The 24,867-nt window shown below is 42.8% G+C and overlaps 1 protein-coding gene across 1 annotated transcript; it reads right to left on the reverse strand.

Annotated features, from left to right (window-relative positions):
• Window positions 1-8,470: 8,470 nt before the first annotated feature.
• SPATA9 (spermatogenesis associated 9) lies at window positions 8,471-23,716 on the reverse strand. The gene is made up of 5 exons (XM_024206631.2): window positions 23,656-23,716; window positions 23,431-23,519; window positions 14,816-15,043; window positions 14,026-14,121; window positions 8,471-9,087 (listed from the first exon to the last, which is right to left on the reverse strand). The coding sequence occupies exons 1-5, from the start codon at window positions 23,714-23,716 to the stop codon at window positions 8,839-8,841; spliced, it is 723 nt and encodes a 240-aa protein (XP_024062399.1). The 3' UTR covers window positions 8,471-8,838.
• Between the last annotated feature and the right edge of the window lie 1,151 nt (window positions 23,717-24,867).

Below are 24,867 nucleotides of genomic sequence, written 5' to 3' on the forward strand. Positions count from 1 at the left end.
GAATTAGCTTTGTGCCAGTGCAGTTTTATATTTGCCTTTAATAAAATACAAGTTTAATGTATGTACATTAGTCAAGTTTGTAATATTTGAAGTGTTAAATCTTCTATCGCTAGAGTTAAAATCTTTTAACCTTTAGGAGGAGGAATATTATAATGCATTTAATTCGTTTATAAAAACACCTTGAAATGTTATGGTAAATATCCATTGAAGGATAGAATTTTTCTAATACATTGAATAGTTTAGAACTATAATCATTTCAATTTAATTGGGAGATTTTTTTTTTGTAATGTTATGTTATTTGCAGGTCAGGAGAAAAACCTGTTATTTTTTCTTAACACATAGGACCAGAGTTTCATAAAGTGAGGTACAAAGCACTTGTGTGTTGTAATGTGCTTTTGCATGGTTACTTTTGTGTGTGCAATTACCCCAGTTCTGTTCTAAATAAGTACTTGTATCTCCTTCATCATGGTAGTGTCTGAGCACATTCCAATAGTCAATTAACCAACATGACAAACATCTATCACATGTGAGTTCTCTGTCATCCTTTCCTCTGGAGGAAAATTGGATGTGCACTGTAGGATTTTGTTTTGGGGTTATTTTAAAAATGTAAACACTTATCAGAAAGTATCTTGGGCCTGGTCTACACTACGAGTTTAGGTCGACTTTAGCCGCGTTAAATCGACTTAAGCCTGGACACGTTTACACTACGAAGCCCTTTCCGTCGACTTAAAGGGCCCTTTAAACCGGTTTCCTAACACCACCTCGACAAGGGGATTAGCGATAAAATCGGCCTTAGGGGGTCGGAATTGAGTTAGTGTGGACGGAATTCGACATTACTGGCCTCCGGGAGCTATCCCACAGTGCTTCATTGTGACCGCTCTGGACAGCACTCTCATCTCAGATGCACTGGCCAGGTAGACAGGAAAAGCCCCGCGCACGTTTGAATTTCATTTCCTGTTTGCTCAGCGTGGAGAGCACAGGTGACCATGCAGAGCCCATCAGCACAGGTAACCGTGATGGAGTCCCAGTCCCAGGATCGCAGAAGAGCTCCAGCCTGGACCGAGCGGGAGGTACGGGATCTGATCGCCATCTGGGGAGATGAAGCAGTGCTCGCCGAACTCCGAAACAGTAAAAGAAACGGCAAAACATTAGAAAAGATCTCCAAGGCCATGAAGGACAGAGGCCATAACAGGGACGCACAGCAGTGCCGCGTGAAAATTAAGGAGCTAAGGCAAGCCTACCACAAAGTCAGAGACGCAAACGGAAGGTCCAGGGCAGAGCCGCAAACATGCCGCTACTACACGGAGCTGCATGCCATTCTAGGGGGTGCAGCCACCACTAGCCCAAGCGTGTTCTATGAGTCCCTCTCTGGAAACGGGGAAGCGGGTTCGGCGGACGAGGAAGATGAGGATGGAGAGAACATAGATAGCTCACAGCAGCAAGGAAGCGGAGAAACCAGTTACCCCAACAGCCAGGATATGTTTGTCACCCTGGACCTGGAAACAGTAACCCCCGAACTCACCCAAGACCCTGAGGGCACACAGGGGACCTCTGGTGAGTGTACCTTTGCAAAAATTACACATGGTTTAAAAACAAGCGTGTTTAATGATTAATGATTAATTTGCCCTGGCAATCGCGGCCAGTACAGCTACTGGAAAAGTCTGTTAACGTGTATGGGGATGGAGCGGAAATCCTCCAGGGACATCTCCAGAAAGCTCTCCTTCATGTACTCCCAAAGCCTTTGCAAAAGGTTTCTGGGGAGGGCTGCCTTATCCTGTCCGCCATGGTAGGACACTTTACCACGCCAGGCCAGTAGCACGTAGTCTGGAATCATTGCATAACAAAGCATGGCAGCGTATGGTCCCGGTGTTTGCTGGCATGCAGACAACATCCATTCCTTATCTCTCTTTGTTATCCTCAGGAGAGTGATATCATTCACGGTCACCTGGTTAAAATGGGGCAATTTTATTAAGGGGACATTCAGAGGTGCCCCTTCCTGCTCTGCTGAACAGAAATATTCCCCGCTGTTAACCACGCGGTGGGGGGGAGGGTTGAAGTGACCATCCCAGAGAATTGGGTGTGTGGGGGAGGGGAGTTAGTTGGGTTTGTGCTGCATGTTAAACCTGAAATCGCAGCCCCTCCTTTTACATTGCAAACCCATTTTAAATGGCACGGGTGCTTGGTATGGGAAATGAGGGCAGAACTGTTTGAAACCATCCCCACATGTTAAGAAGGTTAAAAAAGCCCAAAGACTATATGTCTTACCATGGCTGCCTGCAAGCTGAAATCTGTGTCCTGGCACTGCGTGAGTGATATCTCACACCAAACCAGGAGACTCTCAATATAAGAGGAAAAATGCGACCTTGTAACGAAAGCACATGTGCTGTGTGATGTTGTGAACAGCAAAATCTAACGTGAAAGAGTCTACCCATTGTTCTCTAAAATGTATCTTTTTTAACAACCTCTCCCTTCTCCACCAGCTGCAAATCTTACTCCTTCGCAGAGGCTAGTGAATATTCGAAGAAGGAAGCGAAGGACGCGTGACGAAATGTTTACTGAACTTCAGACTGCCTCCCACGCTGACAGAGCACAGCAGAATGCGTGGAGGCAGTCAATGACTGATTTTAAAAAAGCCCAATATGAGCGAGAGGAGAGGTGGCGTGCTGAATCGCGGGCTGAAGAGGAGAAGTTGCGTGCTGAAACGCGGGCTGAAGAGGAGAGGTGGCGTCAACTTGTACTCAGAAAGCAAGAGTCGATGCTCCGGCTGCTGGAGCATCAAAGTGATATGCTCCTGCGTATGGTTGAGCTGCAGGAAAGGCAGCAGGAGCAGAGACCGCCGCTACAGCCCCTCTGTAACCAGCAGCCATCCTCCTCACCCAGACGCCCAAGAACACGGTGGGGGGGCCTTCGGCCACCCACTCACTCCACCCTAGATGATTTCCATAGCAATAAGTTTTAAAGTTTTAAATTGGAGTGTGTCCTTTTCCTTCCCTCCTCCCCCACCCATCACGGGCTACCTTTCCAATTATCCCCCTAGTTGTGTGCTGAATTAATAAAGAATGCATGAATGTGACGTAACAATGACTTTATTGCCTCTGCAAGTGGTGCTCGAAGGGGGGAGGGTAGTAGGGGAGGGTGGGGTGGTTGGTTTGCAGGGAAGTAGAGTTAACAGGGTGGTGGGGGAGGGGCAGAGGGTTCATCAAGGAGCAACAAACAGAAGTTTCACTCCGTAGCCTGGCCAGTCACAAAACTGGTTTTCAACGCTTCTCTGATGCGCACCGCGCCCTGCTGTGCTCCTCTAACCGCCCTGGTGTCTGGCTGCGCGTAATCAGCGGCCAGGCGATTTGCCTCAACCTCCCACCCCGCCATAAATGTCTCCCCCTTACTTTCACATATATTGTGGAGCGCACAGCAAGCAGCAATAACAATGGGGATATTCTTTTCGCTAAGGTCTGAGCGAGTCAGTAAGCTGCGCCAGCGCGCTTTTAAACGGCCAAATGCACATTCCACCACCATTCGGCACTTGCTCAGCCTGTAGTTGAACAGGTCCTGACTACTGTCCAGGCTGCCTGTGTACGGCTTCATGAGCCATGGCATTAAGGGGTAGGCTGGGTCCCCAAGGATAACGATAGGCATTTCAACATCCCCAATGGTTATTTTCTGGTCCGGGAAGAAAGTCCCTTCCTCCAGCTTTCGAAACAGAAGAGACTGCCTGAAGACGCGAGCATCATGTACCCTTCCCGGCCAGCCCACGTTGATGTCGGTGAAACGTCCCTTGTGATCCACCAGGGCTTGCAGCAGCATTGAAAAGTACCCCTTGCGGTTTATGTAGTCGGTGGCTTGGTGCGCCGGTGCCAAGATAGGGATATGGGTTCCGTCTATCGCCCCACCACAGTTTGGGAATCCCATTGCAGCAAAGCCATCCACTATGGTCTGCACGTTTCCCAGAGTCACTACCCTTGATATCACCAGGTCTCTCATTGCCCTGGCAACTTGGATCACAGCAGCCCCCACAGTAGATTTGCCCACTCCAAATTGATTCCCGACTGACCGGTAGCTGTCTGGCGTTGCAAGCTTCCACAGGGCTATCGCCACTCGCTTCTCCACTGTGAGAGCTGCTCTCATCCTGGTATTCTGGCGCTTCAGGGCAGGAGAAAGCAAGTCACAAAGTTCCATGAAAGTGCCCTTACGCATGCGAAAGTTTCGCAGCCACTGGGCATCGTCCCAGACCTGCAACACGATGCGGTCCCACCAGTCTGTGCTTGTTTCCCGGGCCCAGAATCGGCGGTCCACGGCATGAACCTGCCCCAGTAACACCATGATTTCCACATTGCTGGGGCCTGTGCCTTGTGAGAGGTCCATGTCAATTTCCTCATCACTATCGTCGCCGCGCTGCAATCGCCTCCTCCTCAGCTGGTCCTGGTTTGGCTTTGGCATGTCCAGGAGGCTCTGCATATGCTCCAGGACAATGCGCGTGGTGTTCATAGTGCTCATAATTGCCGCGGTGATCTGAGCGGGCTCCATGATCCCAGTGCTGGCTATGGCGTCTGGTCTGAAAAAAGGCGCGAAAGTAGTATCTGACGGACCAGGGGAAGAAGGGAGGGAGGGAGGGGCGAGTGACGACATGCCGTACAGGTAGGGAGAGAGGGAGGGAGGGGCGAGTGACGACATGGCGTACAGGTACAGGGAATTAAAATCAAGAAAGGTGGCTTTGCATCAGGGAGAAAGACAAACAACTGTCACACAGAATGCCCCCCCCCCCAAAGATTGAACTCAAAAGCCTGGGTTTAGCAGGAGGGAGGGGGGAAGCAAATGAATGCAGAATAAATCTATTTTTTACATCTTAAGACGACAGTGCAGCATGACTGATAGCCCTTGGCATTTTCTGGGTGCTTGGCAGCAAATACTGGGCGCTTGGCAGTAAGCCTTCAGGTCTATTGCACGATCTGATACCCACTGCAATATGACAATGATGGATACCAATCGTAATATGCTATCTACTGCCCAAAAGGCAAGGGGTTGCTGCTGTGTAGCAATCTAGCCCCACGTCTGCCAGCCCCATGTCTGCCAGCACCCAGATCGCCATCAGTCTCTTCTGGGTGCTTAGCAGACAATACTGGGCACTTGGCAGAAAATAGCATGCTACGACTCTGCTAACATGCAATGATCCAACAGGGCGCCTGGCAGAAAATAGCATACTACGACTGATAACCATCATTGTCTGCCCGGGTGCCCATGATCGACAGCCACTGCAGTACGACGACGACGGATACCAGTCGTAATATACCATCTCCTACCAAAAGGCAAGGGGCTGGTGCAATGCAGCCCCACGGCTGCCAGCCTCACAGCTGCCAGCACCCAGGTCGCCAATGAAGGCTACCAGTCATGCTGCACCGTCTACCGCCAAAAGGCAGTAAGCTGCTGCTGCTGTTTAGCAATGCAGTCCCACGTTTGCCGGCACCCGGAAGACATATGGTGACGGTGAGCTGAGCTGAGCGGGCTCAATGCTTGGCGTGGTATGTTGTCTGCACAGGTAACCCAGGTAAAAAGGCGCGAATCTATTGTCTGCCGTTGCTGTGACGGCGGGGGAGGGGCCTGACGCAATGTACCCAGAACCCCTCGCGGCACTGCTTTGCATCATTCGGGCATTGCGATCTCAACTCATAATTCCAATGGGCGCCGGAGACTCCGGGAACTGTGGGATAGGTACCATAGTGCAATGCGCCGGAAGTCGACGCTAGCCTCGGTACTGTGGACGCGGTCCGCCGACTTCATGCACTTAGAGCATTTTATGTGGGGACACACACAATCGGCTGCATACAACCGGTTTCTATAAAACCGGCTTCTATAAATCCGACCTAATTTTGTAGTGTAGACATACCCTTGGACAAGGCAGTTCATAGAAGTGTGTGCCTAGTACTTGGAGCAGAAAGTGGCAAAGTTTGTGATAGAGGCACTGGGGCAGTTCATTCCACAGTCTCAGACTAGTCCCTGAGAAAGCTGTGCCTCTTGGACAAATGAGCTTTGCTCATATGGTAGAAAGTCCCATTGTGCCTGAGGTTCAGAGTTGTCCAGCACAGTACTTATCCCAGAGCTTTAGGTGATTTTTCAGATACTCTGGGGTCAGGCCATTCAAGATAAGACCAAGACCTTGAACTTGATTCAATATTCTGGGTGAAGCTAGTGTAGAGAGTGGAGCACAGGGCTGATGTGCTTATGGTAGCAGTGTTATTGAGATGTGTTGCAAAGTTCGGTACTAGTTGGAGTTTCCTAGGCATTGAAGGCTTCAGGCCCAGGTATATTGCATTATGGTGGTCCAGATAGGCGCTGGCGAAGGTGTGAATAACTGAGGGCAGGTCATTGTCTGTCTGCCAGGATGGTACAGAATCTCATAGCTAACTGGATCAAGTAGAAAGCATTACTCATGTTTTGTATTATGCAAAAGCTTAGCATCATTGAGAAATCCAGGAACATTCGTAAACTACAGATTGACTTCACCAATTAGGAACATATACCTTCAGTCAAAGGAAGGTATTTGCACTGTTTCTGTAAATTCTTCATAGTGCTTTTCTCTGCCCACCAACATATTCTTTGTCTTGCTCAGCTTCTGCTTCAACCAACTATTCTTCATCCAGGTGCTGATCTAATCAGAGCACTGGGCCATCTTTGTTTTAGTGGTATAGTTGAATCTGGTGAAGGATGGTGTGACACTACACCCCATATTCTTCATAGAAATATTGTTATAATATGATTATAGCATAACTATGTTTATTGCAAGATAAGGCATGTGAGATATCGTTGGAAAGGTTACGATTTACTGAATCTGATTATCCTATTTGTATGCATGTATCATTTTTGTATCTAAAGTTAGGAATATTGACTATACATCTGTACTACAAAAGTGTTTCCACCTGGGGAATGCCCACCAGACAGAATGCAACCAGTCTGGCTGACTAGCTGGGGATCAGTCAATGGACCATTAGGGAGAACAATAGGTCTTTGAAGATACTAATCTCCCACCTTCCTGAGAAGCTTTCCTGGGATGCTACAAACAGCCTCTGACTCATGGCTGCTTTGACACTGCAGGGTCATGTGATTGTCACCTGGTACTGGACTCCATGATAGAATACCAGTATTTTTCCACTGAGGGTGGTGGTGGTGGGAACCACACTGGAAAACAAAGGATTCATGCCATATGTAAAACCTATTCAAGGCTGGGGAGTGACTTAATCAGCATTCATTCTTCACTGAATCCCTGCCCAGGATGACTGCAGGAAACATCTAAAAAACAAAGACCCAAAGTGTGTGTGTGCGGGGGGGGAAGGACTGAGCCCAGTCTGGGAAGGTGTCTGGCCTGTGAAAGAAATGCCTGGAGTTTCAAGCTGCAAGCAAGAGCAGCTTGCCTTCAAGAACCTCTGCAATCTGCCCAAAACAATATTTAGGGTGAGAAACTACTACTTGAACCAGGTTTTTGGTATCTTAAGCTTATATTGCGTTTTTGTTTTATTTGCTGGGTAATCTGCTTTGATCAGTTTGCGATCCCTTAGGTTTTAAGTGATTATATCCTTTGTAGTTAATAAACTTGTTTTTGTTTTCTCTGAAACCAGTTTGTGGAATTCATAACTGGAGGGGACAAAAGCTGTGCATATCTTCCTCCATATTGAGGAAGGGAGCGAATTTCATGAGCTTACGCTGCTGTACAATTCTCTGTGCAGCACAAGACAGTACAATTTTGGGTTTACACTCCAGAGGGGATGTAGACTTGAGTGCTGGGCATTTCCTTAGCTGAAGCCTTCCCATGCAGAGCTGATTTCAGTGTCTGTGTCTTTCTGAAGCTGGTTGTGTCCCTACTTGTGTGTGTGCTGACGGAGGCTTGAGGGCCTGGCTCAGCTGGACAGTGTAAGGGGGAACAGGCGGGTACCCCAGTATATCAGGTGGTATCTTGGAGTGGGGGTGTAACCCATCACAGGTAGGTAGATCTCTGTTTATACATAAGTAGAGCTGTATGTGTACATCATGTATTTGCATGGACTAAGGAGTAATGGGGGGTGTTTAAATGCTAGATTAAGATGGTGCTTGTGGACCTGGGGCCTCACTTCATTAAAATTTGGCTTTTGAAGTTTGTAAAGAGATTTAAAAATGAAGCATAAAAGATTGCATGGCCTCTTCAGAACTTAGCAACAATGGGACACACGAGAGTATTCTGTTAATGCTTTGGGTAGAGCCCAAAGAGAATCTCTTTTCATATTTTTGACATGATTGGATATGGTTATTTTTAAACTTTGTAACATTTTGTGAAGTCAAACATCCTGCTCCAATGAATCAAGACAGGAGATGAGAAAAGTCTGGATAAAGAGAAAAAATCAGAGAGAAACATCCTTGGCAGGTTGAACCACCGTAAAGGAGACAAAGTACACATTAATCCGTGATAGTCAGTGTCTGTCTGTCTGTCTGCTTAAAAACTGCAATTAGACATTGGCCAGACTTGTGGAATTTGGTATAAAAGGAACACACTAGACTCCAGACTTTAAAAAAATCCCATGCTTTTACTTGCATAATCAGTGAAATTTACACAACAGTTTGTGTCGCTAAGAAATTTAAATGCTATAGAACATGGCACTAAAAACATTCATAGTAAAGCCGTCAGCCACAACTGTTCTGACTGACACATACCTAGATTTTTTTTTCTTTCACTAGTCAAGGAACTCTGAAGACATTAAACTATTTGTACTAATTATTATTTTATTAACAAATACAGAATTTACATTCTCTATATGTTAAGTGTCTTTGTTTAAACATTCAATGCACTAACAAAAAGCTCACAAGCCTGTTTGAGCTTCAGTTACCACTACTAAGTACTGTATCTTGATCCAGTGCAGAATGTAGGATGTGAATGCTGCTCTTCATTGAATCTTCAGCAGGAAATTCAGAAAAGACTTGCCTCTCTGGAGAGGATACAGGGAAACTTGCTAAATCTTCATAGTTGGAGAATACTTTTTCTTCCTCATTCTTAGCGTTTTCTCTTGAGGTCTTTTCTTCGTGAACAATGTGTTTTATTTTCCCTAGTACTGTGTTAATAGAGACTGCCTACATACAATAAAGATATATAGTTTAGTTGAAGAAAACCATACTGTGGAGTTGTATATTTGAAATAAATAATAAGTACCCTTTATTTTGAAGTTTTATAATACATACCAATATCTTAGTAATAAAGGCCTCAGTGCTTTGAGGTGCTGACCACACTGGCCACAATCCAATACAGTTAAGCATATGAATAGTCCCAGCAAATTCAGTAAGACTACATATATGCTTAAAATTATGCAGAGGCTTAAGTGCTTTTTGGATCAGGGCTACTATGTTTAGCACTTCATAGGATCAAGCTTTTATACATCACCATAGTAGCCGCACACTTTATACAGTTGTAGCTAAATGAATTTACCAGTAGGGTCAATGCCATTATGTCTATCAAACATTTAAACAGTTATTACTATTACACATTTCTCCTATAGAATGTATTACTGTAAATACTTACAACAACTAAAACCTCTCCAGCGCATCAAGGATCTACAACCTATTGTGGAGGACGATCCCTCACTCTCACAGACCTTGGGAGACAGGCCAGTCCTCACTTACAGACAGTCCCCCGATCTAAAGCAAATACTCACTAGCAACTACCCCCACACAACAGAAACACTAACCCAGGAACCAATCCCTGCAACAAACCCCATTGCCAACTGTCCGCATATCTATTCAAGGGACACCATCATAGGACCTAACCATATCAGCAACACCAGGGGCTCGTTCAGCTGCACATCTACCAATGTGATATATGCCATGTGCTGGCAATGCCCCTCTGCCATGTACATTGGCCAAACCAGACAGTCTCTATGCAAAAGAATAAATGGATACAAATCAGACATCAACAATTGTAACATTCAAAAACCAGTAGGAGAGCACTTCAATCTTCCTGGACACTCAATAACAGACTTAAAAGTGGCCATTCTTTTAAGTCAACAAAACAGACTTCAATGAGAAACTGCAGAGCTGGAATTAATTTGCAAACTTGACACCATCAAATTAGGCCTGAATAAAGACTGGGAGTGGCTGGGTCACTACAAAAAGTAATTTTCCCTCTGTTGATATTCACCCCTTCTTGTCAACTGTTGGGAATGGGCCACATCCATGCTGATCGAATTGGCCTCATTAGCACTGACCCCCCCCCATGTGGTAAGGCAACTCCCATCTTTTCATGTGCTGTATATTTATACCTACCTACTGTATTTTTCACTCCATACATCTGATGAAGTGGGTTATATGCCCAAATAAATTTGTTAGTCTCTAAGGTGCCACAAGGACTCCTCGTTGTTTTTACTTACAACCAGTTCATCCTTTAAAGGTCTGCTCCTGCTCCCACTCCCACTGAAATCAGTAAGAGTTTCACCACTGACTTAAATGGCAGCAAGTTTGGCCCCAGAAACTTATCAAATGGCAAGAAATCAAACATTTTTGATGACTGATTTTACATCTCACCATCTCAAATGTACCTCACTGAGGGATGTCACTGGAGTCCCAATGTTAGTTACTTCCACAGATTTGGTGTTCTCTCATGTCTACTGTTGAAATTTGCATCAGAAATAAACTCTATAGTGCGATTATAGAATGAGGTGTTTTTACAGAAAAGGAAGGAATCCACAGCAGTGTAACGTTCTTGTGTGACTAATTTGTGTTCAAACATTCTGTTGTTTTTGTCCTACATTTGGGCCTTTGAAGGTTGTGCAGTATGCACGTAACTCGAAAATATTCCAACTTTGTACATTTGTCACAAAATAAGACTTTTAATGTTTTATTCCCTGATTTAAGATAATATTGCTGACAGATCACTATAGTACATGACACTAGAAAATACTGATGAGATTGTAGCCACAAGAGCTGGAAAAATACTAAAAGATACATTATTATGAAACTTCTACTAGACAAAAAATATTTCATCTTTCTGATACCAGCTTTTTATTTTTCAGGCTTCTAAACATATAGGCAATTGATTATAATTAAGCAATAAGAAATTGAACAGGTCCTGGAATGGAACATCTAGCAACATATTTGGATGTGCAAACCCAATCCTGCCAGTTCCCAAGCTATCTTGAGTCTCATAGAATTAAATGAGAATGAGAGCACTCAGTACCTTGCAGGATAGGATGGAGCCTGTAATGAGTCAAGGATGGAGCTAGGCTGTAACATGCTGAATGTCTCTTGCAAGAGCTGGATGCCCTTAGATACCATTGCTGGAAGTGGGTGTTAGCACTCAGCACTTCACACAAATCAGGTTTTATGTGAAGTAGAATAGTGCCTCTGCTCCCTACAGTGTGCAAATAACCATCATTCTGGATATCTTAGGATGCCTGGAGTGGGTTAATTAAAAAAAAAAGTTTGTTAGTTATTAGAAAATATTTATAATCTGGTAGTACCCAAAGTCCCCAATTGGGATTGGGTCCCCATTGTGTTGGATGCTATACACAACTAGAAAAGAGGTAATCCATGCCCTGAAGGGTTAACAATCTCAAGACACAAACAGATAAAGGCCATATAGGGGAAAAATACATTAAGTTGATACAGGTGGGTGGTGTCAATAGCCTGAAACTTGCCATTATAAGACCCTGTTTTCAGCTGCTTATATCTTTGCCAAACGTTAATTGTTAGGGCTGGTGTTTTCCATGCCAGGTGTCTGGGTTTTTTTGTTTCTAAATTTAATCCAAAACAGTTCAGCCATTTCTGAGAACTAGAGTAGGGAAAAATATTTTGCCATTTAATAAAATTCTGGTCACTTTTTCTTTGAGAAGCTCTAGAGCCCCCAGGGTTTGGAGCAGGGACTTTAAATTTGGCAGGTGTTGGCTTTGTGTCAGGGATGTATCTATCAAATCTATCACATATGGTCAAGTTATAAACCTTGGAAAATCTCCGTTCACCCATGCTTAGTAGAGATGACAAAGAGTTTAGCAGCTAAAATCACCAAGATTCAATCCTCATTGAACATGGAGAACTGAGATTGGATGAAGAACCTGGGAAGGCACAGTGGGTCTAGGAGAAAATGGGGGGAAGACAGATCAGAGGAGGAGGCGAGGAGCTGAGACTGTCTGAGTGAGGAGATGGGAGACAGGAGTCAGGGTGGTTGTGGGGAGCAGGGATTGATTGGGCAAGTAGTTGAGGAGAGAGACTTGGATGGGGAGCCTGGAAGTGGTGACTAGGACTGGGTGGGTAAGAATAATGGGATGAGAAGTCTATGGAGTGGAGACTGGGACTGGTTAGGGAAAGAGAATAGGATTGGGAGAAGGAGTTGGGTGGGGAAGAAGCAGTTCATGCACTTACAAACTAACAAGAATAACTTTTGTTATAAATTGGGGCCTTATCAGTTAGAAGAAACAGCAGGAGAAAGACGTGGTTGTATTGGTCAATCACAGGATGACTATGAGATGCCAATGTGATGTGGCTGTGAAAAAGGTTAATACAATCCTAGGATGCATCAGGCGAGGTATTTGCAATAGAGGTAGGGAAGTGTTATTGCCATTATACAAGGCACTGGTGAGACCTCATCTGGAATACTGTGTGCAGTTCTGGTCTTCCATGTTTAAGAACAATGAATTCAAACTGGAACAGGTGCAGAGAAGGGCTCCACTAAGATGGAAATGGAGAACCAACTTTATGAGAGGAGACTTAAGGAGCTTGGTTTGTTTAGCCTAAAAAAACAGAGGCTGAGGGCTCTCTATAAATACATCAGAGGGATAAACACCAGAGAGGGAGAAGTTATTTAAGGGTCAGCATGGGCACAAGAACAAGGCCATAGCAAGTTTAGGCTTGAAATTAGACAAAGGTTTCTAACCATGAGAGGAGTGAAGTTCTGGAACAGCCGTCAAAGGGGAGTAGTGGTGGCAAAACACCTAACTTGCTTCAAGATTGAGTTTGATAAATTTATGGAGGGGATGGTATGATGCGATTGTATACCATGCCATATGTCCATCCGTGACTGGTATTACTAATATCTCCAATGGCCGGAAATGAGACACTTAATGGGAAGGACTAGGAGTTATGCATTAAATTCTTTCCCAGGTGTCTGGCTGGTGGGTCTTGCCCATATACTCAGGGTCTAACTGATTGCAATGTTTGGGTTGGGAAATGTGACAGAGACTCTGGGGGAGTTTCACCTTCCTCTGCAGCATGGAACATGGGTCATTTGCTGATTTTAACTAGAGTAAATGATGGGTTCTGTATAATTGTAAGTCTTTAAATGAAAATTTGAGTAGCTTAGTAACTCAGTCAGAGGTTGAGACAGGAGTGCGTGAGTAAGGTTCTGTAGCCTGTGATGTGCTGGAGGTCAGACTAGATGATCATAATGGACCCTTCCGACTTTAAAGTCTATGAGACAGGTTAGAGGTGATGGGTCAGAGGGGCAAATAATCCTGAGTAAAGAATCAGCAAATCATTAGCCACAAATTCATGACACACAATTTAATGCAGCGTTGAAAAATAATAGCATCCCATTTATCCAGGGTAAGTAGTTGGTGGTTTTTTGGGTTCTTTTTATTTTTTTTATAAGTGAGTAAATATCATTAGTTTTTCCATTATCAATCAACATAGCAGAGAACCGGGGAGTAGATTTTTATGCCTTGGTTTGTGACCAAGTTTGCAAGGCTGCCTAAACATGTACATGATACACCCAAATGCAACTTGAGTAAAATAAATAACCATTTCATTCCGCCTGTCATGCAGCTACCTGTATGAAAAGAACTGAGGGAAAACTGAAATGCTCATTGTTGATGACAACATTTAAACCTTATTCTGATGGCTACATTACTATAGCATGAATATTAAGAAACTGAAATGATCAAAAAATGCCTGATTCTGTCCTCTTTACCCATTGAGTAGTACTTTATGCTGCACATAGTCCTATTGGTTTCACATATGGAGTAAGGCACTATGCACTGTGGGTAAGGGTGGCAGAATCAGTTGCAAAACTAAGAAGCTTATACTTACCACATAAATTAGTGCTGCGTAGGAAGCACACATTATGCTGGTGAGAGCAGTCTTTGCTGGATAGGAGATCACATCAAACAGGGAAAATGTTCTACCCTGAAGGAAAAATCATTTTTAAAAACAGTTTTTTTTTTTTGCTGCCAAAATATCAATGCTGCTCAACAGGATAATATTTTAAGAGCAGTTCCCTATATCCATATCCACTTCTAAAATGTTTATATTTATACATTCATTTTGTCATCTGTGTGGGTCACCAGAACGTATAGGAATCACAAGCATCCACCACAGCCCTTCTACCAGCCTGCCTATTCTTCTGACTCAGCAGGCCAGGCCTTCTGTGGGTTATAGAAGAAAGTAGTGGTGGAGGAGGAGAGTTAATACTGCTGCAGAGCTGGCTAAGCTCTCTTTCCATGTGGAAGGAGGAGAACCATGTACATAGGGTCCTCACCACTCACAGATATTGGGTGCAATCAGAGCATCTGTTTGTATACAGTCCTTATTCAGGCAAAATGCCTACTGTTTTGGCCCAGTGAGCATGTTAACTGAATGAGTTAACCAACGGCTTCAGGATTTGTACCCGTATGAATTACTATGTAATAGAGGTGAAAGTATTCATAGGGGAAAAAATGAGATCAAGACAGTAAAGATTCCAGTTTTGCACACAGTAACTTGAATTAGCTGTGGAACAGAACTTTTAATTGAAAGTAGTTTGAAAACCTGATATACATTGCATGTAAAGAACGTCAGAATAGGTCCTAAATAATTAGCAATTGAACTAATGCTCCCATACCTGATTTTTATAGAGAGGCTGCTTTGGTATGTTTACATTTTTCAGAAGACGATGAGACATAGTATTTAACTCTGCAAAATTTTGTACAAGTTGTGGCTGCAAGACTTTGGCAACAGATTTTGAAGATGTTGATATTCTGTTTAGCCCATTAATAACTCTTACTCCAGGAGATGAAGAGAATGCACTTGCCACAACTGATCTGGATGCTTGTAGAATGGGAGCTATTTCCTGAAAGGGAAGTGTTTGAGAAATGATATGGCATATGATTCTAAAATGAATTTCTTAGAATATCCTGACTTTATGGAGAGTGAAAGGCTATTCCAAAGATAATCCTTTGATACTGAGGCTATGCAGAGATACAAGCTATTTTATTAAAAGCTCAATTATCATTCTTCATCTAACTCTACTTGTGGCAATATCCAAGCCACTATATAAACACATAGGAAGAGATAATCCTGCCCCATATTTATATAGAAAGTACCAGAATATTTTACTGGAAAACAACATACATTTATGTAGCACAGTTAGCATCTAGAAGAAGAAAAAACTTGTGTAGTTCCTGTTTGGCTAGTGGGCACAAGACTACCCTTCTCCTGTAATAGGTGTATGGCCTTTGCAGTATTCCCAGCCCTACAATGGCTCAGCAAGCAGGAAAGTGCAGCTATCATCTGAATTTGAGAAGTACTTTACTTCTATGGATGTTGATGGAGTCAGCACCTCCCAGGAGACTCTGTCATCTTGCAGAGCTCATCATATTTTCCATCAGACTCAGCATCAAAAGCAAATCTAAAAATATAAATTTGGAGATGTAGGTGTTCTAGCTGAGAGAGTCTATCAGCTTAGAACATAAAGGGCCTAATAGCGGATGTATCAGATTAAACTGAGACTACACTTGATATGAACCAAAAGAGTTTAATGGTTTATTGTTGGTGATTTACCAATTGATTTTAATTACAACATTGCCACCTGGTAATACAATGATGGGCATATTAGAAATGCTTAAGATAGAGGCATATTCTACTTCTATATTTGTAAACATTTTAAAATACGTTCTACTCATCTGCTCATCTCTGAACGCATTTTCCTTTGCTCCTCTGCTCTGACAATGCCAGCCTTGACTGAGCCCACTTCTCCCACAAACATCTCTTTCTTCCATGATGCCACTTATGCATGGAATGTCATTCCTGAGCTGACAAATAAAGCCACTACTCTCCCCTTCAAATCCCTCCTTTTCCTCCTCTTCACCCACTTCTTCCAAGACACTTACTAAAAACTGGCAAGCTAATAGTACACATTGCAGGCTGAGGGGCTGTCAGCATATACAGCTGACATATATTAAAAAACTAGCAAGAGGCTCCTATTATCACATTGATAATACTTTGCTTATATGCTAGCCTGTAAGTGACTTTTTAGATTGTAAGCTCTTCAGGGAAGAGCCATCTGTATTTATGCAGCACTTATCATAGATTCACAGACTTTAAGACCAGAAGGGATCATCCCGTTTAGTTGGACTTCCTGCGCTTTTCAGGCCACATAAGCTCACCCACCCACTTCTGTAATAGGCCCATAACCTCTGGCTGAGTTACTGAAGTCCTCAAATATTGATTTAAAATCAAGGGGGCCCAGTACTGATTGGAGCCTTTGAGCATTACCATATTACAAGTAACATAAAACATGAAGCCTGACAAAATCTTTTTTCCGTGCTTTTCTGGTAGTTATCACTTAGAAACCTGACCTTACATCCTACAGCCCAATGGGATTCAAACAAATGTTAAAGAAAACCTAATCAATTGATTAGTGTGAAATTTACCCTAATGCGGGGGGGAAGCACAAGGCCTTTTGCACCACTTAAGCCCCATGGTGATTGTACTGTGGTCAGAGAGATTGTGGAGGGAAGCTCTGTATCGGCGCTATAATGGACCACATGATCTGTAATTAGAGGGATACAATGATCCAAGTAGCTAGGTAAAATGTAGCATCAGCCATTTTTCCTGTCCATACACTGGAATAATAGCCTGGCCACAGGGTGACTGTGTGAGAAAGATCCAAGTATGAGTACTCCATAGCAGTTTTCCCTCCACAATTCTAACCACTTGGATTTAGTGAGGGTGATGAATTTCAGTGACTGCACTAAATGAGAGAAATAGTTCCTTACATGTGTAAGATACAAAGATGTGTTTCTGTACGCTCTGTAGTGACCTGTATTTCATCTGATATTGGTCAGAGGTGCAATTTCCATTAAAAATCAATGGGAGTCCTGTAACTAAACCCTATGCAATGTTGCTTGAAAAAAAATGTGAGGTAGATTCTCGCCATAGTTCCATTGAAATAAATGGAGCTATGACAATTTACACCAGATGAGTATCTGCCTTAAATGATTTGTACCATTGGCTATGTGATAAAAATAAAAAAACTAAAAACACATAAGGTTCTCAAAACATTTAGGAAGGAATGCGCATTGAAATGGAACACAGGATCCGGTCCAAGAGGTGAACATACCCTGTTTCCCCGAAAGTAAGACATCCCCCGAAAATAAGACCTACTTCCAGTTTTGCCTCTCGCTGTAATATAAGGCATCCCCCCGAAAATAAGACCTCCCTGATAATAAGGCCACCCCGGAATATAAGGCCCCGAAGCTCCAGGAAAAATAAGACCTCCCCTGAAAATAAGACCTAGCGCATCTTTGGGAGCAAAAATTAATATAAGACACTGTCTTATTTTCGGGGAAACAGGGTAATAGCTGAACCACTCAGTAATAGCAACCATAATGTAATTAAATTTAACATCATTGTAGCGGGGGAAATGCAAAGAAACCTACCACAGTAGCATTTTATTTCAAAAAGGGGAACTACACAAAAGTGAGGAGCCTAGTTAAATGGAAATTAAAAGGAACAGTCACAAGAGTGAAATGCCTGCAAACTGCATGGAGACTATTTAAAAACACCATAATAGAGGCTCAAATGAAACTTATGCCCTAAATAATAATTTAAAAAACTGTAAGAGGACCACACTACCGTGGCTAAACAGCAGAGTAAAAGAGGCTGTTAGAGGCAAAAAAAAATCCTTTAAAAATTGGAAGTAAAATCCTAGTGAGGAAAATAGAAAGAAGCTTAAACTCTGTCAAGTGTAAAATATATATATATAATAAGGCAGGGTAAGAAAATTTTTTGAAGAACAACTAGCTAAGGTCAAAAAAACTAATTGCAATTTTTTAAAGTATATCAGAAGCAGGAAGCCCGCCAAACAGTCAGTGGGGCCACTGGATAGTTGAGGTGCTAAAGGAGCACTTAAGGAAGATGGGGCTGTTGCAGAGAAGCTAAATTAATTCTTTGTATCAGTCTTCACTGCAGAGGCTATGGGGGAGATCCCTACACCTTTGCTGATCTTTTAATGTGGCAAATCTGAGGAACGGTCCCAGATTGAAGTGTCAATAGAGGAGGTTTTGGAACAAATTGATAAATTAAACAGTAATAAGTCACTAGGACCAGATGGTATTCACCCAAAACTTCTGAAGGAACTCAAATATGAAATTACAGAACTAACTAAGGTATGTAACCTGTCACTTAAATCAGCTTCTGTATAAGATAACTGGAGGGTAGCTAATGTAACTTATATTTTTTAAAAAGGCTCCAAGTACAAACCTGGCAGTTACAGGCCAGTAAGCCTAACTTCAGTACCAGGAAAATTGATTGACACTGTAGTAAAGAACAAAATTATCAGCCACATAGATAAACATGATATGTTGAGGAAGAGTTAACAAAGCTTTTTTAAAGGGAAATCATGCCTCAGCAGTTTATTAGAATTATCTGATAGGGTCAACAAGCATGTGGACAAGCATGATCCACTCAATATAGTGTACTTGGACTTTGACAAGGTCCCTCACCAAAGACTTTTGAGCAAACTAAGCAGTCATAGGATAAGAGGGAAGGTCCTCTCATAGATCAGTAACTGGTTGAAAGATAGGAAACAAATTGTAGGAATAAATGGTCAGTTTTTACAATGGAGAGAGGTTAATAGTGGTGTCCCCCAATGATCTGTACTGGTATCTATGCTGTTCAACATATTCATAAGTGATCTGGAAAAAAGGGTGAACAGGGAGGTGGCAGATGATGCAAAATTACTCAAGATAGTTCAAAACTGACTGCAGAGAATTACAAAAGGATCTCACTAATCTGGATGACAGGGTGAGAAAATGGCAGATGAAATTCAATGTTGATAAGTGCAAGTTAATGCACATTGCAAAACATAATCCCAACTATAAATTAGCTGTTACCACTCAAGAAAGAGATCATTGTGGATAGCTCTCTGAAAACATCCACTCACTGTACAGTGACAGTCAAAAAAGCTAACAGAATATTAGGAAAGGAATATATATATCAATCATCATACCACTATGTAAATCCATGGTATACCCACAGCTTGAATACTTTGTTCAGTTTTGGTTGCTCATCTCAAAAAAAGATAAATTAGAACACTGGAGGTATGGAACAACTTCCATACAAGATGAGATTAAAAAGACTGGGACTGTTCATTTTAGAAAAGAGACGACGAAAAGAGATGATAGATGTCTATAAAATCATGAATGGTGTGGAGAAAGGGAATAGGGAAGTATTATTTAGCTCTTCAAAACACAAAAACTAGGGGTCACCCAATGAAATTTATAGGCAGCAATTTAAAAACAAACAAAAGGAAGTACTTTTTCTCACAACACATAATCAACCTGAGGAACTCATTGCCATGGGATGTTGTGAAGTCCAAAAGTATAACAGGGTTCAAAAAAGAACTAGATATGTTCATGGAGGACAGGTCTATCAATAGCTGTTAGCCAGGATGGTCAGGGACTCAATCCCATGCTCCGGGTGTCCCTAAACCTCCAACTGCCAGAAGCTGGGACTGGACCACATGAGATGGATCACTCGATAAATTGCCCTGTGATGTTCATTCCCTTTGAAGCATCTGTGTCTGGCAACGGTCAGAAGACAGGACACTAGGCTAATTGGACCATTAGTCTGACCCAATATGGCTGTTCTTATGTCCTTATATGTATCACAATGCCCTTAGAACCTAATGACCATAATGTCACCATATCTATTATATATGGTATATGCATCCACACACACTCTAGCTCATGTTGTCAAGGAAAAAATGTAAATTACATTTTGTCAGTGTCCACAAGCAGGTTTAGTAGTGCTGTTCCCACCAGAATCGGTGGCAATCTTTACTCAAGCAAAACTCCCCAAATGGGAGCTTTGCAGTAATATAATTAGGTGTAGCTGCTCTTTCAGTCATATTAGTCCCCTAATAGAAAGTGGGGATTATTGATGCCAATCTCAATAAGAGGTGAAATAAATATTTTCTTGTTCATTTAAGGCTGATCCCAAGCCTATTAAAATAGCAAAACACCCACTGACATCAGCAGGAGCAGGATCAAGTCCTAAATGGCAATGGAAAAAGGCATTTGTTGCCTATCATATTTTAAGCTCTTTGGGTCACCACTCAGTACAGCAGGATCCCAATCCTGATTGAGGCCTTTGGGTACTACTGCAATACAAATTATAACACATTCAATAGACATTGCTGTGTTATTCCTATTATTATTTTGTATTATTTGTATGATTGTAGATCCTAGGAGCCCCAGTCATGGACCAGAACCCCATTGTGCTAGGTGCTGCACAAACACAGACCAAAAAGACAGACTCTGTCACAAAGAGCTTACAATCCAAGTATAAGACAAGAGACAGCAGATGGACACAGACAGAGTTAGATGGGGAAGTGCAAGGAAACAATGAGATGATACTGGTCAGCATGATTGTTGGTGGTCTCTGCATGCCAGCAGCCTAACTGTGGTCAAGTTTTTTATAGGCATAATGGAAAAGGAGAATTTTAAGGAGGATAATGAGTTAGCTCTGTGGATATTTATGGGTAGCATCTCCCAAGTGTGAGGGGCAGCTTGGGAGAAAGCACAAAGGTGCTTATTTGATTAATGAGTTGGTGATGGAAGCTGGCCTCATGACCTGATCAGAAGTGGGAGCTGACATTTTAATAGTGAATAGATGATAGGTAGGATGGGTGAGGATAGGTTGTAAAGGGCCTTGAAAGTGAAAATAAGTAGTTTGTTTGATGCAATAGAGAAGACGGAGCTAGTGGAGGGATTCAAAGAGCAAGGTGATGTGGTCAAAGCAATGCACAGGGAAACTGATCTTTGCATCAGCATTCTGCATAGATACGAGCAGGGAGAAATTTACTTCGTCGAGGCAAGGGAGAAGAATGTTGCAGTAATAGAGATGTGAGATGAGACCTTTGGACAAGAGTTATAGCTGTGTAAATGGACAGGAAATCTTAAGAGTTGTTGTGTGGAAAGAAACAATAAGATTTAGATATAGCCTGGATGTGAAGACGAAAAGACAGGTCTGAATTTAAGATGACATATAGTGGAAAAGATTAAGAACTCTGTTTCAGCCATGCTGATCTTGAGCTGATTGGCTAGAATCCATGAAGCAATATCATAGAGGCAGACCATGGTTTTAGTTTAGACAGAATGAGACCGGCCTGGAGTAGAGAGGTAGATCTGTGAGTCATCAGCATAGAGATGGTAATTGAATTTGTATTTATGGATGAGATTTCAGAGATAAGTGTGGAGGGAGAAAAGAAAGGGATGAGGAGGGAGAAAAAGTTGGAGAGGGAATGAGGAGGATCTTCCAAAGGACACACTAAAAAAACAATTAGAGAGGTAGGAGGAGAATCAGGAAAGGACAGAGTCACAGAAGGCAAGGAAGGACAAGATTTCAAGAGCATTAGCAATTTTCAGTTAAGTGCAAAGGATAGGAGCTGGTTGGACATGGTCTAGGATGGAACTGGAGGAGAGGACTCGGAACATGCCATTTACATTTGCTGTCTAATGAGCTTAAAGGCGAAAGGGAGGATGCAGCACTAACTGGAGAGGCAAGTTGGATCAAGGGTGGATTGAGACTAAAGCTTGCTTGTATTGTGAGGGGAAAGAGTGTCAGGAATCAGGATCTGCTGCAGAGCTAGTCTCCAGGCAGCTTCCTCAATACACTTGGCCTGCAACAGCTGTCTGATCGGCTACGCCACCTGATTGGCTGGAGGGGGCAACAGGCTGGCTTTTGGGACATTGGCTCAATGTTCATGCCCACCACTGTGATTGCTCCTGTTACCTTATTCCTGCCTTACACCCAGCCTTGTTTCTGGCCTGCCTCTGCCTTCAACCCCTCCTTGCCGGTTACCCTGCTTGCTTCAGTTCCTGACCTTGGTTTGATCCTTGGCCCTGGCTTCCCACTACTGACTCTGACCCTAGTCCTTGGTTCCTGATGCCTGCTCTGACCACTAGGCTAGACTGCCCTCATCCAGTCAACTGAGCCAGAGGCGCACAAGAGGTCAAGAAGAGTAAGGGAAGGAATGAGAGTGGGCATGAGGGAAATCAAACGGGATGGGATGGGATCACTGGGGCAAGAGGAAGGCTTAGAGGAGAACAGATGAGAAACTTCTGTGTCTGTGACAGGGAGGAAGAAGAGAGAGTTGTAGAAAAAGGTGAAAGGTCATATTGTATTTTGTCAATTTTCTCATGGAAGAAATTGGCAAGAACTTGTGCACAGAGAAGTGCAGGTAAGAGGAGGAGAGGGTTTGAGGAGTGATCAGAGGTGGTTGGGATTGTGGACGTGAGATTCAATTAAAGTGTGTAAGTGGAGTTGTTTAGCTAGGAAGATGGCAGAACCGAAGGAGAAGAGAATGAATTTGTAATGTTAGAAGTCAACCTAGCCACAGCATTTCTGCAAGAGATGCTCTGCAGTCTGAGAGCAGGAACAGAGGAAGCGGATGTTGGGTGTTTCAGGCAATAACTTCTTACAGGCCTTCTTCTCCTAATTTTATTTCTACGAGAAGGATTGGAATTGATGTCCTGCTTCACGGTCTGATTTGCCAGTATCGGTGGAACTGAAAGTGTAGAAGGAATTGAGGATCTATCACAATAGAATCTGAGCACCTTACAAGCCTTAATGGATTTTACCTTCACAACATCTCTGTGAAATAGGGAAATTTTATCACCATTTCATGGATGAGGAATGGAGGACTGCAGGCTGCATCCACAAAGATTTTGGGCATCTAACTGCCACTTGAGGCAGTTTAAGATTCTCAAATTAAGATTCTCAAATCTTCCACTCAGTTGCCCACAAATTACCTCGGCACCTACATTTCTGCTGATAAATTCCCCTAAATTTCTGCCAGTGGGTATGCATGGAGCCATCTAAATCCTGATGCCATAAAACAGCTCAGGCCATTCCCCTGCCTATCTCACCTACAATGTCCAATTCAGAGGCCAGTTTCCAGATTGGGCCCGGCACAAAATGGAAGTGGAGAAGCCCCACCAGAGAAAGAATGAGACATGACTCTACAGCCCAGAGATTAGAGCACCCACCTGGCAGACCGAGGTTCCAGTCCCTGCTCCAATAACTATTTAATGACTAAATATCAACGTCAGCAGACCATGTCTTATTAAATAATGGTAGATAAAACACATTCATAATATTTTAAACAAGAAGGGGGAAATACCTTTATCAGAACTTTAATGGCAATCAAATACAGTAGTTCAGTACCTTTACCTGGTTTGACTGTTGCAATCCAATTATGGTTGGAAATTCATCCTTAATCTCACCTATAATTTCCACAACTGCTCTCTGGATTAGGTAAACTGAGGTAAAAAAGAAGCAATTAAAGATTCAATTCAAAACCTCCTAATCAATTAAACAAAGTGGTGGTAACATGTACAAATAGGTAGGACAAGGAAGGTTTGGGGGTTTAAATGGATCACAACCAGGATTACGTACATTGTCCAGAAAATCTTTTGATCACCTGCCCACATATCCATCCAATTGGTTTGATGGGCATCGTGTCCTAGGGTGAGTTCCTGAGTCCTAAGCTCCAGTTACTTCAAAAGACTAATCCAGCTGGACTCTCAGATCACAAATGAGCACACCATGTCCCCCCTCCCCCACAGGAACATCACCATATCCAGGCAGGGAGCCTTTATGACAGCACAGTGGATCTCTCAGATACTCACTTGAAGCTCTGCATATACATGGTGCCCAAGGCATGATCCTATCAGGGAAAAAAATCATCTGTACTTTTCACAAGTTGCCATGTAAATTATCACATTTCTTCCAAGTTTTGCATAAGGATTCACTGTTTTACATCTTGCTCTTCTGGTATCCTAAATCCATGGTCTTGGGGTTAAACAAAATAAATCTCTGATTTCCTTTGCCTTCAGGTTCAAGGTAAACAAACAAAAGTCACCATCCCTTTCCTTAAGTTTTAAACAAGCAAGAGAATAGTTGTTGTCCTTTGCATGTAGACTGTTTCTCTCAATATAGCTATTGGCCTTTCCATCAGTCAGCCAGTGATTTATTATTCCTTTTCTTTTTATATGCACCAGGTTGGCTCCTGGGAAACTAATAGGCTCCAGCTGCTTCCGGCTCCTTCTGCTCTTCCCTCCCAGACAAGGAAATAACCAAATGTCAACACACTAATGCTGGCCACTACCAATGTAGCCCTCAAGCGTGCCAAAAATGTTTAATTCAAATGATTCTTAATATGGCTGCTTTGGTTGCCAACATAAAGAGAACAGAAACAAAACATTGCCACATTTCTGAACTAGGGGTATTTGTCAATTGTCTTTAAGTAGTATAGCTTATAAACTCCTGTGTTTAATACTGAGAGGTAATGTTCAGCAAGACCACAACAATAGTGATGCCTTTGGACAAGATGCCTGGATGGCCTGTGCCCTGCCACTATTAATGAGGAGAATAGTGTTCCTACTGGCCCCATATAAAGCCCATTTACTGAGAAAATGTGGGGGTTGAGAATTTCACCCATTTCCCTTGAAGTATTGCAGTATATACATATTATTTATTAATTCAGATTTGCACTATAGGGTATTGCTGAGGTGCTGTGATCAAGGTCTGCAGTATGGGTGGCTTGGAGGAAGGAAGGAACACCATGCAATTGCTTTCAGTTCCAAGATGTTCATATGACATTTTAGA

The sequence above is a fragment of the Terrapene carolina genome, unplaced genomic scaffold, assembly GCF_002925995.2.
Source record: "Terrapene carolina triunguis isolate 2854851 unplaced genomic scaffold, T_m_triunguis-2.0 Scaffold69, whole genome shotgun sequence".
NCBI classification, from domain to species: Eukaryota; Metazoa; Chordata; order Testudines; family Emydidae; genus Terrapene; species Terrapene triunguis.

Coding starts and splice junctions, on each gene's coding strand:
- SPATA9 (XM_024206631.2), bottom strand. CDS start 23,716: ATGCCCATCAAACCAATTGGATGGATATGTGGGCAGGTGATCAAAAGA. Junction 15,044..23,430: donor GATTGCAACAGTCAAACCAG/GTAAAGGTACTG, acceptor CTTCCCTTTCAG/GAAATAGCTCCCATTCTACA. Junction 9,088..14,025: donor ACGCAGCACTAATTTATGTG/GTAAGTATAAGC, acceptor TATTGTATGTAG/GCAGTCTCTATTAACACAGT.